The sequence below is a fragment of the Aspergillus fumigatus genome, chromosome 2 (genome assembly GCF_000002655.1).
Source record: "Aspergillus fumigatus Af293 chromosome 2, whole genome shotgun sequence".
Taxonomy (NCBI): Eukaryota; Fungi; Ascomycota; class Eurotiomycetes; order Eurotiales; family Aspergillaceae; genus Aspergillus; species Aspergillus fumigatus.
In genome coordinates this window covers 3,170,163-3,183,030 of record NC_007195.1, presented here as the reverse complement: position 1 = coordinate 3,183,030, position 12,868 = coordinate 3,170,163, and the positions used below count along the sequence as shown (strand labels likewise).

The 12,868-nt window shown below is 49.4% G+C and overlaps 5 protein-coding genes across 5 annotated transcripts; 1 reads left to right on the top strand and 4 right to left on the bottom strand.

Moving 5' to 3' along the window:
* Positions 1–19: 19 nt before the first annotated feature.
* Positions 20–2,627, bottom strand: AFUA_2G12380 (putative intracellular protein transport protein (Sat1); the record flags this gene model as incomplete). The annotated part of the gene is made up of 3 exons (XM_750477.1): positions 20–909; positions 964–2,031; positions 2,090–2,627. The coding sequence occupies 3 exons, from the start codon at positions 2,625–2,627 to the stop codon at positions 20–22; spliced, it is 2,496 nt and encodes an 831-aa protein (XP_755570.1).
* A 315-nt stretch (positions 2,628–2,942) lies between these two features.
* Positions 2,943–4,385, bottom strand: rrg9 (mitochondrial ribosome assembly protein RRG9). Its single transcript, XM_750476.2, has one exon. The coding sequence runs from the start codon at positions 4,067–4,069 to the stop codon at positions 3,227–3,229; it is 843 nt and encodes a 280-aa protein (XP_755569.1). The 5' UTR covers positions 4,070–4,385; the 3' UTR covers positions 2,943–3,226.
* A 5-nt stretch (positions 4,386–4,390) lies between these two features.
* On the top strand, positions 4,391–8,713 carry AFUA_2G12360 (WD40 repeat domain-containing protein; the record flags this gene model as incomplete). The annotated part of the gene is made up of 4 exons (XM_750475.2): positions 4,391–5,964; positions 6,025–6,296; positions 6,355–7,173; positions 7,240–8,713. The coding sequence occupies exons 1-4, from the start codon at positions 5,425–5,427 to the stop codon at positions 8,711–8,713; spliced, it is 3,105 nt and encodes a 1,034-aa protein (XP_755568.1). The 5' UTR covers positions 4,391–5,424.
* A 447-nt stretch (positions 8,714–9,160) lies between these two features.
* On the bottom strand, positions 9,161–10,263 carry AFUA_2G12350 (uncharacterized protein; the record flags this gene model as incomplete). Its single annotated transcript, XM_750474.2, has 3 exons — positions 10,119–10,263; positions 9,945–10,070; positions 9,161–9,895 (listed from the first exon to the last, which is right to left on the bottom strand). The coding sequence occupies exons 2-3, from the start codon at positions 10,011–10,013 to the stop codon at positions 9,161–9,163; spliced, it is 804 nt and encodes a 267-aa protein (XP_755567.1). The 5' UTR covers positions 10,014–10,070; positions 10,119–10,263.
* A 697-nt stretch (positions 10,264–10,960) lies between these two features.
* Positions 10,961–12,233, bottom strand: AFUA_2G12340 (uncharacterized protein; the record flags this gene model as incomplete). Its single annotated transcript, XM_750473.1, has 3 exons — positions 10,961–10,995; positions 11,767–12,019; positions 12,072–12,233. 3 exons carry the CDS (start codon positions 12,231–12,233, stop codon positions 10,961–10,963), a joined length of 450 nt encoding a protein of 149 aa, XP_755566.1.
* Positions 12,234–12,868: the final 635 nt, after the last annotated feature.

Below are 12,868 nucleotides of genomic sequence, written 5' to 3'. Positions count from 1 at the left end.
GAAAGCAGAACATATGCCTCTAGATAGAATAACCCTCGTTCTCTTCCGGGAGCCTCTCCCGAACAGTTTCCCCGTATACCGTGACGGGGATTGCGATCTCAAAGGACTCACAACCGAGGTTCTCCAGGCCTGACATAACCTGCCCACGGTCGTCCTCGGAAACCACTTCAAGCAGCCTAGCACCGGAAAGGCCCGTCCCCAGCTCATGGTGCAAACTGGTAGTAACAAACTCGAATCGTAACTCCCATTCATGGTTGACTCCGGTGGTGATGATAGTCGGCGTTGCGGAGACGGGCACCGCAGGGCTGAAAACAACTCGAGTGGAGTAAAGCGTATTTTCGAAGAAGGATGCATGCACACGTCGCGTGGCTCGGTGGATGCTAGCATTTGACCGAACTGCCAGTGAGGATGCGACCTTCTCAAACGACTCCAGTGTGGCCCGCAGGGCGTAGCATGGGAGTGCCACATCCGTGAAATTCACTGTGGCAGTGATGGTTTCGCCCAGTCGATGTGCTGGCCGATTCAGCACCACCACAGCGATCCGACGCCCATTGCGGGCAATTTCAAACCGGTTAGGACTGCGCGCCTTACTGATGGCTTGATTGCTTCGCAGGATGGCCAAGTCTATTGCGTCTTTGCAGGAAAGCGGACCGGCCAACGCTTCATAACTTGAGGAGCGTCTTGCGCTGACAAGGTCTGGTGGCTGCAGTAAATTTTTGCGAGATTGTTGCTCGAGGAGTTCATCTACGTAGGAAAGAAATTCTGGCGCTGACGTCCATACATGCCCGCTAATGCTCTTATTCTTTGACACTGGCGGTGGGGAGGTAGAGCCTACTTTCTGGACTCTGGCTTCGTCTCGAAGAATGACATAAGGGCTCATCAGGTTATGCCCAAGGATCTCTCCTTGACCTAGGAGAAATTAGTCACATGTGTCAAGGAGGGAGGACGAGCGAGAGAACTTACTGTTGACTCCACTGAAGACACGGAAGGGGATAGTGATGCGATTCACGCGCTGAGGTTCGTTAGACCCACTCGGCCTTTGAGTACCTATGACTAGATTATAAGATATCTTGATAGCTTTGCCCTTATGACTCGCAGGAAGCCCCTTGGGAAGAGTGAAGGAGAAGGAATATGACTGTTCTTCTCCTGGTGCCAGTCGCAGATCCACAAAGAGAAGAGACTGCGGAGTGGATAATAAAGGTATCGATCGTGACGATGTAACGCCACGCATATCACGGAGACCATCGAGTTCGTTGTTGGATAGAAGACCGCTTATGGACTCCTCTATCGCATTCCACTTGAAAGCGCCCCAGAATCCACCACTTTTACGACTTTTGTCGCTGATGGAGGCGGATCCACCACCGAGCGTACCAGCCGCATTACCTTGACTGCCAACGACCCCTTTACGTTTAACTTCTTCAAACGCTGCCTGGTTGATTAACGAGCCATCGACGGTAAAGGATGCGCTGACTTGGGCATAGCCCATGAGGAGAGTTTGGCCGTTGGGTCGTTTCGGTCCCGTATCCACACTCGAGAAATGACGCGCGTGACGAGGACCACTCGGGCGTCGGGTATTTGCAGAGTAATTCGTGTATTCGGATTGAAGTGTCTCTGAGGAGTTGTCGCTAGCAGAGTAGAACTCGCCGCTACTCCTGTGACTTCCACTCGGGCTGGATGTCGAGATTATTCGTGTAAGCTGGGGTAGGTGACCAAGTGGAGGTATTGCTGGGCTTTCTTTCCCACTTGATAGTCCCGTCGACACGGAGCCGGGATTCTCATCAATGGATGTTGCCGCAGGAGAAAGGGCAGGGCGATTGCTAGGATCGGATGTGGGAGCAGGCGGGAATTTGAAATCCATAGGCGGCAGTTGAGGCCTGCGTCCAGGTGTACGCGGTGATCCTGAATGCTGAATGGGTCTCTGCCCGTTGGATCCGGAGCGACTGACTCTGGGTCCTTCCAGGTCTGGCCTCAGATTACCCGGGAATTGGTTGGTGCCAGCCTCGGAAATGCCACGGACGGTGTTTCGCCCAGCTAAGAAGCGGAATATATGAGTATCATCAATCATCAGGTAAGGTAATTTGAGCCTCACCTTTTGCGAAGCTATCTTCATACCCCTCATACCTTCTGGGTACGACTTGCAAGCTGGCAGAACGACCATGACCCTTCCCCGGCCGGGAACGATTGAACTGGAACGACGACCTCGAGGTTTTATCCCCAGTTCCTTCACTTTCAATTGACAGTATAGACACGGAGCGCTTGTGCTGGTGCCCGGAGTTTTGGTTATTTCGCGGAGTGGGAGGAGGAAAGCTGTGCGAGCCGATCAACGGGGAGGTCAACGACGAGGATATTCGATGTGTAGAACCCTTCCTGGGCGCAACAGGAAAGGAGCGGCGGTGAGGACTAAACAATGAAGTTTGAGGAGCTTTCAATGAGAAGTAGGAGTCGGGGTTAGAGGCCTGCGCATTGCCAGCGCGAGACTGCTTTCGCTGATGGGAAACCTGCCCTCCATTGTTTGTCTCCACATCTGTCTCTGCCACGTTCTTGAAGGTGATTATACATTCCACATCTTCACCTGCGAATATAGTCTGGTCTTTCCACTTCACAAAGACCTGTATGTCCGATTGCATGGCGAGGGTCGCGGCATCACCATGTGGGCGGTGGAGGAAGAGGTGGAGGGATATAGGAGTCGGGGGAGTGACCGCGGGTACCAGCTACCACTCACTGTTTTAAGAATTAGCGGACGCAGCCTCATGCATACGCCAGCATCAACATGCTGTCATATGCTAAACGAAGCAGGCCATTTTTTCTAGTGTTGTATGGTTAGAGGGCAGAGGAGGAGCTGGATGCGCTCGATCGGCCAGCAGTTGGTTGGTCAATAACGTCCATGGTTCCATTGACGGGGAAGACGCCTCAGACTGCGTGGCGCTACCGTTCAGCCACCATGGAGTTTTGCATCTCCTTCTACAGAACATTATTGAAGAACTGCGCGTAGCAACGTACTTGGCTCGCGTCTCTCACTCACAGTTAAAGAATGTTTGATTGATTCTACTATTCATCCTCGCGATTCCTGAAGCCGGAGAATCTTTGAGCTCATGCAACGATTAACAATCATGGAAGCCAGGAGAATTTAATGCATGGCGCTTCTATTATTAGGGTATATGATAGACTATAATACATAGAGATCGACCAACCGGGGTCTCAAGGTGAACATAGTGGACAAATATCCTCAAACAGGCTTATCATACAACACCTTTACGTCCGAAAACTTTTCTGCGCTACGCTTTGGACGCCTGAGACCCAGCTCGGTCATCTGGCTCCAAATGCGATCGTGTCTTCTTTCCCACCGCTCTCGTCTCTTCTCCATTTCTTCTGGCGAAGGCCGCCATTTGCTCTTCAAGATCCGTCTGATTGCTTCCGGAGAAACTTGAAACTGCTCAGCTAGTACAGGAGTAGTGAAGCGATCGGGTGCAACAGCGTGTAGGTGTCGAATCCCTTCCAGCGCGTCGGGGGATAGTTTCTTCGGCGGATTCCAGCCCTCCTTGAATTTCTTTTTCAGTGCCTCCTTTTGGATTTGCCATGGCTCTTTCTTTTTCTTCGACTTGGAGAGAATGGAAAGACTGGATTTTCGAGGGGCTTCTGAGCGTTTCTTATCCGAAGACTCGTTTGCAGCTGGCTTTGCTCCGGCCGTTGCTTCCGGGGCAGACGCTTTCTTACGCTTCGCAGAATCGGCACGAGGAGAAGAACTGACAACCTCAGAGGGATGGCTAGACGCTCTAATTTCGCCGGCGCCAGTCTTGGTTGGTTCGCCCGGCTGTGATACACTGCTAACGTTTGCAGCGCGCGAAGGTGGTTGTTTGGATGTAGTAGGTATATCGTCGGCCAGAGTCAGCGAGCTGAACTGTCGAGGACCTCTAATCCTGCGATAGGCCAAGGCTGCTCGTTGCATGGCGAAGAAACTTTTGTACTCAGAACGAGGTCCAAGATCGGCGGTGAACTCAGAACGACAGACATTTCGCAGTAGGGTGGGAAGACTGAGTCTTGAGGACGCGACACATATACTACTTGACATAACAAGAACTTGTTTGCAAATTTTACCCAGAAAATAGGCAGATCAAAGAATTTGGCAGGAGAAGATTTGATATGGGGTAGCAAGGGACAACTTTGATCAATTGAAACTCAGATCCGGCCAAGAAGCAAATTTCATTATGGCCTGAGGCAACTATTTCATCATGTGACTGTCCAGCGCGTGTATGCCTACACAGAATAGACAGTGAAGTCTCATGCAGGCCAGCTCTAGAGCATTTGAAAAGTAGGAGTAAACATGATAATAATTGCTAGAGCAATCCTTGTATATACACTATGATTGTTAACTATTCTTGTCAAATGCGTAGGGGTTGGGTAAAGGTGGTAGAAGGCAGTTTGTTGACTGTTTTGAGCTTGGAACCCTGGAGGGCTTCGGCTAACCTTGTCTTGATGGCAGCATTATCCGGGGCCCCTGGAAGACTGACTTTTTATGCCATGTCAGTGGGTAATGTATGTGACTGAGGATCTCTACATGTACAATCACTCCTGACTCCTAGACCAAAGTCTGTCTCGATCAACTCTCATTGACAATGAAAGTCAAGTAAGGAGAGGTCATTTCCACAGCTCAGATTAGTTTAGTGTAGATCACCGCAGCTATCTTGATGGTTCCCGCGCCAATCTACGAACCTATAGAGCTTTTGGACCAATCTAGTCTGCTTTCAGGATTAGAGACAAACTAAGATGCCCGAAGGAATCGGCTTCAGAGCTGAAAGTTCAATGATCATATGAGATGTCAGTCTTCCAAGGTCAGGGCTTGGGGAACTGCTTGTCACTGTGTTATACCTGCATTCCCATTCGCCCATCCATTTTCTGCTGGAGGGATCACTGGAATGTGCTGCTAATGAACTCGAGCTGGAGCTCCCCTCCTTGACAGTGTGCAATTTGTGGACGGGCGTATTTACTCCTGCTTCCATCCCTATCACTAAACCTTTTCTTTTTCTTCTCATATTCCTTCTCTTTGTTTGTGTCACTCCTTTGAATACGCATTGTGATCTGACTTCTCTCTCTGTCTCCACGCTCTTTCTCAACCTACTGATCACTCATTCTTTTCCACCACTCTTCATTCAGCTGAACTCAAAGCTGTGGTGATCTCCAGACAACTCTTTTGCTATATCCCATTTTTACACAGTTTGACCTTCAGCAAGCCATCGCCTTACTTGATTGTTATCAGAATTCGTTTACAAGCACGACTGATAAGGGAATACTTAACTGGATGGTTCCGTTGACAGTACGACATAGCTTTGACAGGTGATCCCCGCGTCACGACAAATGCAACCAGGGCTCTCTAGCACCCTTGCGGGAACGTGAATATTCGCAATCTGAATTCGGCCTTTGAATGGGATGGCGAGTGGTTCGTTGACTGTCAAAAGCAAGAATGCTGGGCCGGGTTCTTCCCTACGCATCACTCCTTCCAATTCGCCTGGTCTGAGACCTCCCCGGTCACCTAATAAGACCTCCTTGCACCAATCCACCCTTTCCCTCCGGACGGTTATCGGCACGACTACAACGGACCCGAACGGCTTCTCAAGCCACGACCAAAGCAGATCATTTGCGCTATGCGCCGGTTCGGCGGCCATCCTGGCAGAACTGGATGATGAATACAATGTAAACCAGCGCTTCTTCAAAGCCCGACCCTCCGCGAGCAGCATCAACCCGGTTACGTCTTTCTACAACCAATCCACACCTCCATCGACGCCCGATACGAGAGCAAAATCGATATCTAACATCAGAGCAAATGCGCACAATATCACCCACAATGGATCTCCGTCTAGCGACCTCCCTGAGACTAACAGCCCGCGGTCCTGGTCGTCGAGGGAAAGAATAAAGGCGGTTACCAGTGTATCAATTAGCCCAAATGGAAGATTCCTTGCTGTTGGAGAGGTGAGCGGCATTTCCTGTACAGACGTGAAGAGCGTGGGTAGTCAGCTAATTTGAGCATAGACTGGGTATAACCCTCGAGTTTTGATCTTCTCTACGGCAAAAGACGCATCTCCGGAGATTCCCCTGTCAATTCTCACCGAGCACACCGTCGGCGTTCGCAGCGTCTCCTTCAGCCCTAACTCCCAGTACCTCGCCACCCTCGGTGAGGTGAATGACGGTTTTCTCTTCGTGTGGGCTGTAAGTCTGAAGACCGGATCAGCCAGGCTACATTCGACAAATAAGTGCATCAACATTGTTCGCCACATGGGCTGGACGGGACAGAGTCTTGTCACGTATGTTATTGGACTCAATCCCTGCTTGTCACCGGTAGCAAGGCTAACTAGGCGGCAGCGTCGGAGTTCGGCATGTGAAAGTATGGCGCCTCCCAGAAACAAGACCCGTATCGCCATCGAAGTCTCGCCTAAATGCGGATCCGGCCATTGGCTCCCCCAGCCTGGCCCCGAAAGCGCTTTCAGGACGAAACTGTCTCCTCGGGTCGTTCGGAACTTGCGTGTTCACCTGTGTCGCAGGAATATCAGACAGTGAAGCTGTAGTTGGCACCGAGGACGGTGCCCTTTGCCTCCTGGATGATAGTGAGGTATCTCCAAAGCTATCCCTGATCAAGTACGTGGGGTTTGGCATCTCCTCTTTGACCATTGATCCAGACCATGGTTACCTCTGGGTCGGTGGTCGGGAAAAGAGAATGCAGAGGTTCTCATTGGAGTCACTTCGGCCGTCGAGCCCAATTTCTCCAGGGCCTTCTGGTCGAACCTCATCGAGTAAGAAGACCAAGGGACCTGCGATCACTTGTATGGGATCCCTCGGATCACATCTAGTGTCTGTCAATTCCAGCAAAGAAATCCAGATCTATCGGGTAGAGTCAATAAGTAATGATTGCGAGAGAGCACTTGCGATCGCCGCTCACAGAGACGCGGTCCTCGGCATTTCTCCTTTACCAGACCACAACGAACTCCAAGCCAACTTTTTCACGTGGTCGGCCAACGGGACCGTGAAATTCTGGGATACAGCGGGCAGGTGTAAGGACTCTAGGACAGTCACGGTAGAGCAGCCTTTGGGCAGTGATGAAAGTCTAACAAATGAGTTGAAAATCTTGAGGGCGACTGAAGACCTGAAGTTGCTCGTGTCAGGAGATAAAATGGGTGTTCTGAGGTATATAAGCATTCCTTGCATTGAATCAGAAAGCATAGGGAAGTGAAAACACTGACTTGAGCTTAGGGTCCTTTCGGGACAGTCATGGAAATGTGTCAATCAGATTCGGGCTCACGAGGCAGAGGTCACTGATGTGGCCCTTCACGTGGTCTCTGACTCCTGTCTCATTGCCAGTTCTGGTCGAGATCGCATGGTTCAGCTTTTCCGTAGCACTGACGAAAGCCTGGAGCTTGTGCAGACAATGGATGATCACGTCGGGTCAGTGAATCAGCTACTCTTCATTAAGAACGGCGAGAAGCTTCTCTCGTGCTCCTCAGATCGCACCGTGTTCATTCGAGAACGCATGACTCGAGAAACCAGTGGAGAAACAGCTATTGCGTATCTGGCCTCCAGGGCTGTCACGCTTAAGGCATCTCCGGTTTCCATGACTCTATCTACAGAAGACCCAAATATTCTCATCATATCCACTGTTGATCGTTGTATACAACAGTATGATCTCGATTCGGGGAAGCAGACTCGCTCTTTCCGAACCACCGATTCGGATTCAAGCGACACAGTGGTCATGACTGCCCTGAGCATGGCTTCCCACATTCCAGGGAAATGTCCCACGTTGCTTATGGGAGTCGCAAGCACAGACAAATCAATTCGCGTGTACGATATGGAACGCGAAGCACTTCTTACTGCCGAGTTCGGGCATGCCGAGGGCGTGAGCGATGTATGCTTGCTGACCAGAGATTCTGACTGCAGTGGGAAACCTCCTAGTCGGACTCTGGTTAGCGCTGGTATGGACGGCGTCGTCATGATATGGGATTTAGTGGTGCAAGCACAGCAATCTCCGGATTATACCCAAACCAACCTATCAGAAGAGGAAGTCGATAGTGCGTCGAAAAAATCGACGGTCTCCAAGCCTCTGCGCAAGATCCTATCCAAACACGAGCTTGCTGGATTCCAGCGGCAAGACAACATCACAGGAACTCCAACTCCTGTGCGGGACTCCTCTCAGTCACTAGCTCGCAAAATTTCCAAAATCTCTCTCACACCCTCTTCCTTAAAGAACGAAAAATCAGCTCCGGCTACTCCTCCTTTCTCAAGGTCTGACCGTCGCTCACCCCCTTCGCACTCCCGCCTGCAGAAGTTGCGCAAGTCTCCATCCCCAAGCAGAAGATCCACACCTGGTAAAAAGCTCGGCAACACAAACAATCATTCTCGTCGCATATCACTAGACTTCCGCTCCCGCGGCAGAAACGTGTCCAAGAGCGAATCTGGAAGTTTAAATATATCTACGGAGCAGGTTTGCCGCACATTGAAGGCTTACCGGAAAAAATTAAATACCTCCACAGAGTATCTCCACTCCCAGAAGGAACTGCAGCGCGAACTGGACCTAACACTTCGAGTCCTCGCAGCTCGACCTAATGGTTGTGGAAATGCTGAAACCGAGACAGACAGCAGCGGAAAGGAAAATGATGGAAATCAAAATGCCTTGCAAAGTCCACATCGGATGCACTCGGCTCCAAGTTTGCGCCAAAAAGGGCACATATAACCGCTCGCGAATTCTATGTTCTAATGATAATGGTGAAAATTCGAGCGAATAGCGGATTCGTTAGTTCCAGTGTCTTGCATTTCTCATACATTCATCTGTCTCTTTATTTCTTTCCCATTCGCCAGCGGTCCTATTCTGGGTCAATCGCATAGTTATGTTCGACATGGCATATCACCCTATTGCCCATCGCATGCGGTGATTCATTTTTCGGTCTTGCTGTTGGCTACAGCAAAACATCGATAAAGTTTGAGGGTTTGGTTTATCACAATCTTTTGCATCTTATTTATCGATAGTGGCGAATCACGCAGACACTGGAAGCAATTTATGAAGGAATTCCTAACTTGGCCTATGGTCCGGACTTTCTTGAACCTCTTTGAGCCTAAGTTCCTAATGGAATTGTGACGACTCCTGCAGCGTAATATAAGCGAGTAAACATCGAACCATATCTCACATGAGTTTGGCATAGTTTTGTCGCAACAGTCTCAGTAGCGCACCGCCATCATCCCTTATCAAATCAGCCAGTGTAATAGCAATGTCTCCCCATTTCCGACAGTCCTCATCCACCGAGGCAACATACAAATCGACCGCTCTATTAAAACCCATGCTTGCAAGCCATTTGAGCTCGTCGCTCGGATATAGAAATGGCAAGTCTGCATCTGCTGAGCCATCCCGAGCTAGAACGATAGCTTGGTGAAGAACTGACTCGGCCAGCGAGTAGTCTTTTGCCTCCAGGGCTATCTGAAACAGGCACCGTAGATATCGGGGAAGTTTCTGGAGGAAAGCTCCAGCGCTGAAGGATGGAGACGGTGAGGAGTGGAAGCTGCAGATTATACTCTGTGTATTTGTTAGATGTAGTTCTGACATACATGAGGTCAATTTGATGGATTGGGGGGGAGGTACCTTGACGACCTGTGCAATGTTGGAAGCTGGCGCCCCAGAGCGGAGGATACAGTCTAGGAATGCGGAGCAGAGCTTGTCGTCGAGCATATTGCTGGCTCTGTCAATTATGCTCGGGATGTCGTTCCAGTGTTTGAGATTGATTGCTGCTTCGAAATCCAAGGCGAGCAGGAGACGGTACTTATGCGTCCATCTCCCGCGTTCGGATGTGGTATTGCAGGTATCAAGCTCAATTTGAATGTAGGCTTCGAAGCGCTGTACGGATCGGCGGATTTGCTTGTAGACCTGTTCTTGTCAATATGGCGTGTCTCAAACAGATAGCTTGAAAAATGACCTTCACAGATGAGGGAGTATGACCACGGGCCTCGGCTACCAATTTGTTGGATTTGACGTACTCCCCCATGAGATACAGAAAGACTCGGTCTTTGGTTTCGGTTTTTTTATGGTATAGGTCTGTGAACTATGCCAATGTTAGAGGATATAGTATCGTTCTCCATGTTGAGGTTACCTCGAGGGATATGTCTAAGAGGCGTAGGACAGTCTCTGAAGGGGAGGTTTTATCTATGTCAAGGGCTATGTTGTAGCTCTTCCTCGCAAACCATTCTAGTTCACTGGCTGCATAGCGCGGCAATCTCCCTTCGTTGTTGGCATGTTTCAACGCTATTTCGGCTTAGTATTCGACATCGTTTGGATTGCGCTGAAGCTCACCTTCCTCGAATGTGGATATGAGATGGGCTATTGAAGCCGCATTGTCGCTGTCAAGTTGAGAAAGCAGAATTATGCAATGAATTAGCTCAGTGGCCATTTGCAAAAGACGGGTACACATACTGGAACAGAGTTGAGCCAGGTACTTCTCCAAGCGAATCGTCATCCATGCCTACTATAAGCTGCTGAAGACATTTGATCGTAAATCGAGTATTTCCCGAGCGTCGAGCCTCTGCAGCACATGAAAGAAGATATATCTTTCCTTCTTGCTCTAGCTCGGTCAAGGACCTAAGACATATTTGCCCTGGGTCCGGTTAGATATTTGAAGGTATAGAGCGCTCCCCAGACATACCAAGAGTATAGTCACCACTTCGTAGAGCTGCTCCATACAGCACGTACAGGGTAGATGCTGAGGTTTTGCATTCTTCAAGGTGTCTGAAAATGGTTTTATGCGAGCTTGGATCATCTCGGGAGCAGAGAATCAGCTTCCTGTTAAGATCTCGTTGAGTAATCTCCATGCATATAACGCTCCCCGGCCACAAGACTTCCTACCTTAGGATTTTGCCTTTACTGTCTGATGTTATTTGGAATAGGGGCTGTTCCAGGAGAAATTCACAGCATTGCCCTGCATGTGAGATGTCTCGCTTAGACATCGCTACATCGATGTGCTTCCAGACCAGCTGCATCAAAAGTCAGCAATTGCAAGTGTACACCAGTTCCACATGGGTTCACAATCAGGCAAGCATCGGTTGTCCCTTCGCTCAGAGATTGGCATCCAAGCTCAAGGAGACTTTGAGTCAGGTCTTTCATGATGGCGATGCAGTCGACAGCACAAGGATAAGATTCAGTCAATGCCCAGACGACACTGGTGAAGACGCGCTCTGTCCATGCCCCTTTGTCTGAAAAAGCAAGCTTGTCACACAACAGCTGCTTGATCCTTTCCAGGAAGAGCCGGGACCTTCCTCGTTAGGACCACTACGTCAGAGAATAATACATGGGACCCTACCCGGATTCCTTGAGTTTAAGGATGAAGTATAGGATACTGTTTCGCCTTAGACGATTAGTATGCCAGAGCAAGGAAAGAAACGTACGTCTGTAGAGCAGCATCATTGAGCTCCAGAGCGGCAATAGCGCGTCGAAGGACTGAAAGATTGTATGAGTGGTGGCACATTCACGATAGAGTCGTCTTCTTACTTTCAGAGTATTCATCGTAGTCAGAAATGTCCTTTCTTCTGAAAATCTCGAGTTGAAAAATTTGGGCTTCAAAATTATTATCGTATTCCTCCAAATCATCAGCAGCAGTATGATATTTTATTCTTCATCTTACACTTTTCAAAGACGCTACTACCCTGTCGAGACAACGCTTTGCGTCTGCCGTGTCGAGATGAAGACCAACCCAAGCTGCAAGCCATCAACCCACTCAAAAAGCCCATAGCCTTATGGCAACTTACCCAAAGCGAGCAAGACCCGGAACCTTTTATCCTTCAGGTCGGAATCAATCTGTTGGGTTTGCCCCTGAAGCTCGCTTGAGCTCAAAGCTCTTTCAAGCCATTGAGCTGCCACATCAAGCTGGCGACATGAGATTGCCTGTGCCCCAACTCTATAGCAAATATCCATAACAGTCTCTTGAGATCCGCCTCGACTCGCTTGCGGGACCTTGGAAAACAAATGCTCTCCAATATCGGATCTACCTTGCAAGCAGGTCTATCTCATTAAATGTCAGTTATGTGAATATCATCTGTGAAAGGCTCATTACCAAGTAGATGCGCAGCATGTAGTATTCGGTCGTGTAGGCTTCTACTTTTGCTCTGTAGTGGCTGCTCTTGTTTTGAGACATATTGTTCAAGCGAGTAGCCGCTACACTGATGATCTTCTGGCTTAGATTCAACTGTCCCTGATCTGTGTTGAATGTCATCATCAGTATCAGAATTTCGTGAGGGATAGATTAAACTTACCCATGCAAGTACGTGCTGCTCTCAAAGCTAGCTCGAAGCTTCGGCTGTTTCCTGGGGAAAAGCCATCAGAAACCGTCACTCATTGACGCAGGTGGACTCAATACCTTGCTTCTGGGCAGACGTCGCACAATCCAGCATTGCAAAAGCAAAAGCTTTGACTGTGATGATTAGAATTGCTGCCGAAGAAGCAAATTGTGAAGTTGTCAAACCTTTACTCAGTAACTTCGGCACGCAACTGTCAGCAGATATTGCCATGAGTTGCGTGCATGCATTCCATAGCTTCGTCCCTTCAGTATCCAATTGGCGACGAATGGTTGATGAGGGTGCCGTTGTGAACAAGGGTATATCACCGAGATAGTTGTCTAGGAGTTTGACGAAGGTATCCACTCTCTGGGATTGTTCAGAGGTGCTTGCGTTAGCGAGCCAGGTTTGTATTTGCGTAGCGTGGGCTGATGGACGATGGATGGATGATTAGCGATCCTGGTTGAAGAACGCATGGGGTTCGATCATATTGTGGTCATACCTAGGACATTGAGTGAACGTTCTTCAAGATCCTTGGATGACATTGTTCCCGTATCACAATGGTTGAAGTCTTGAC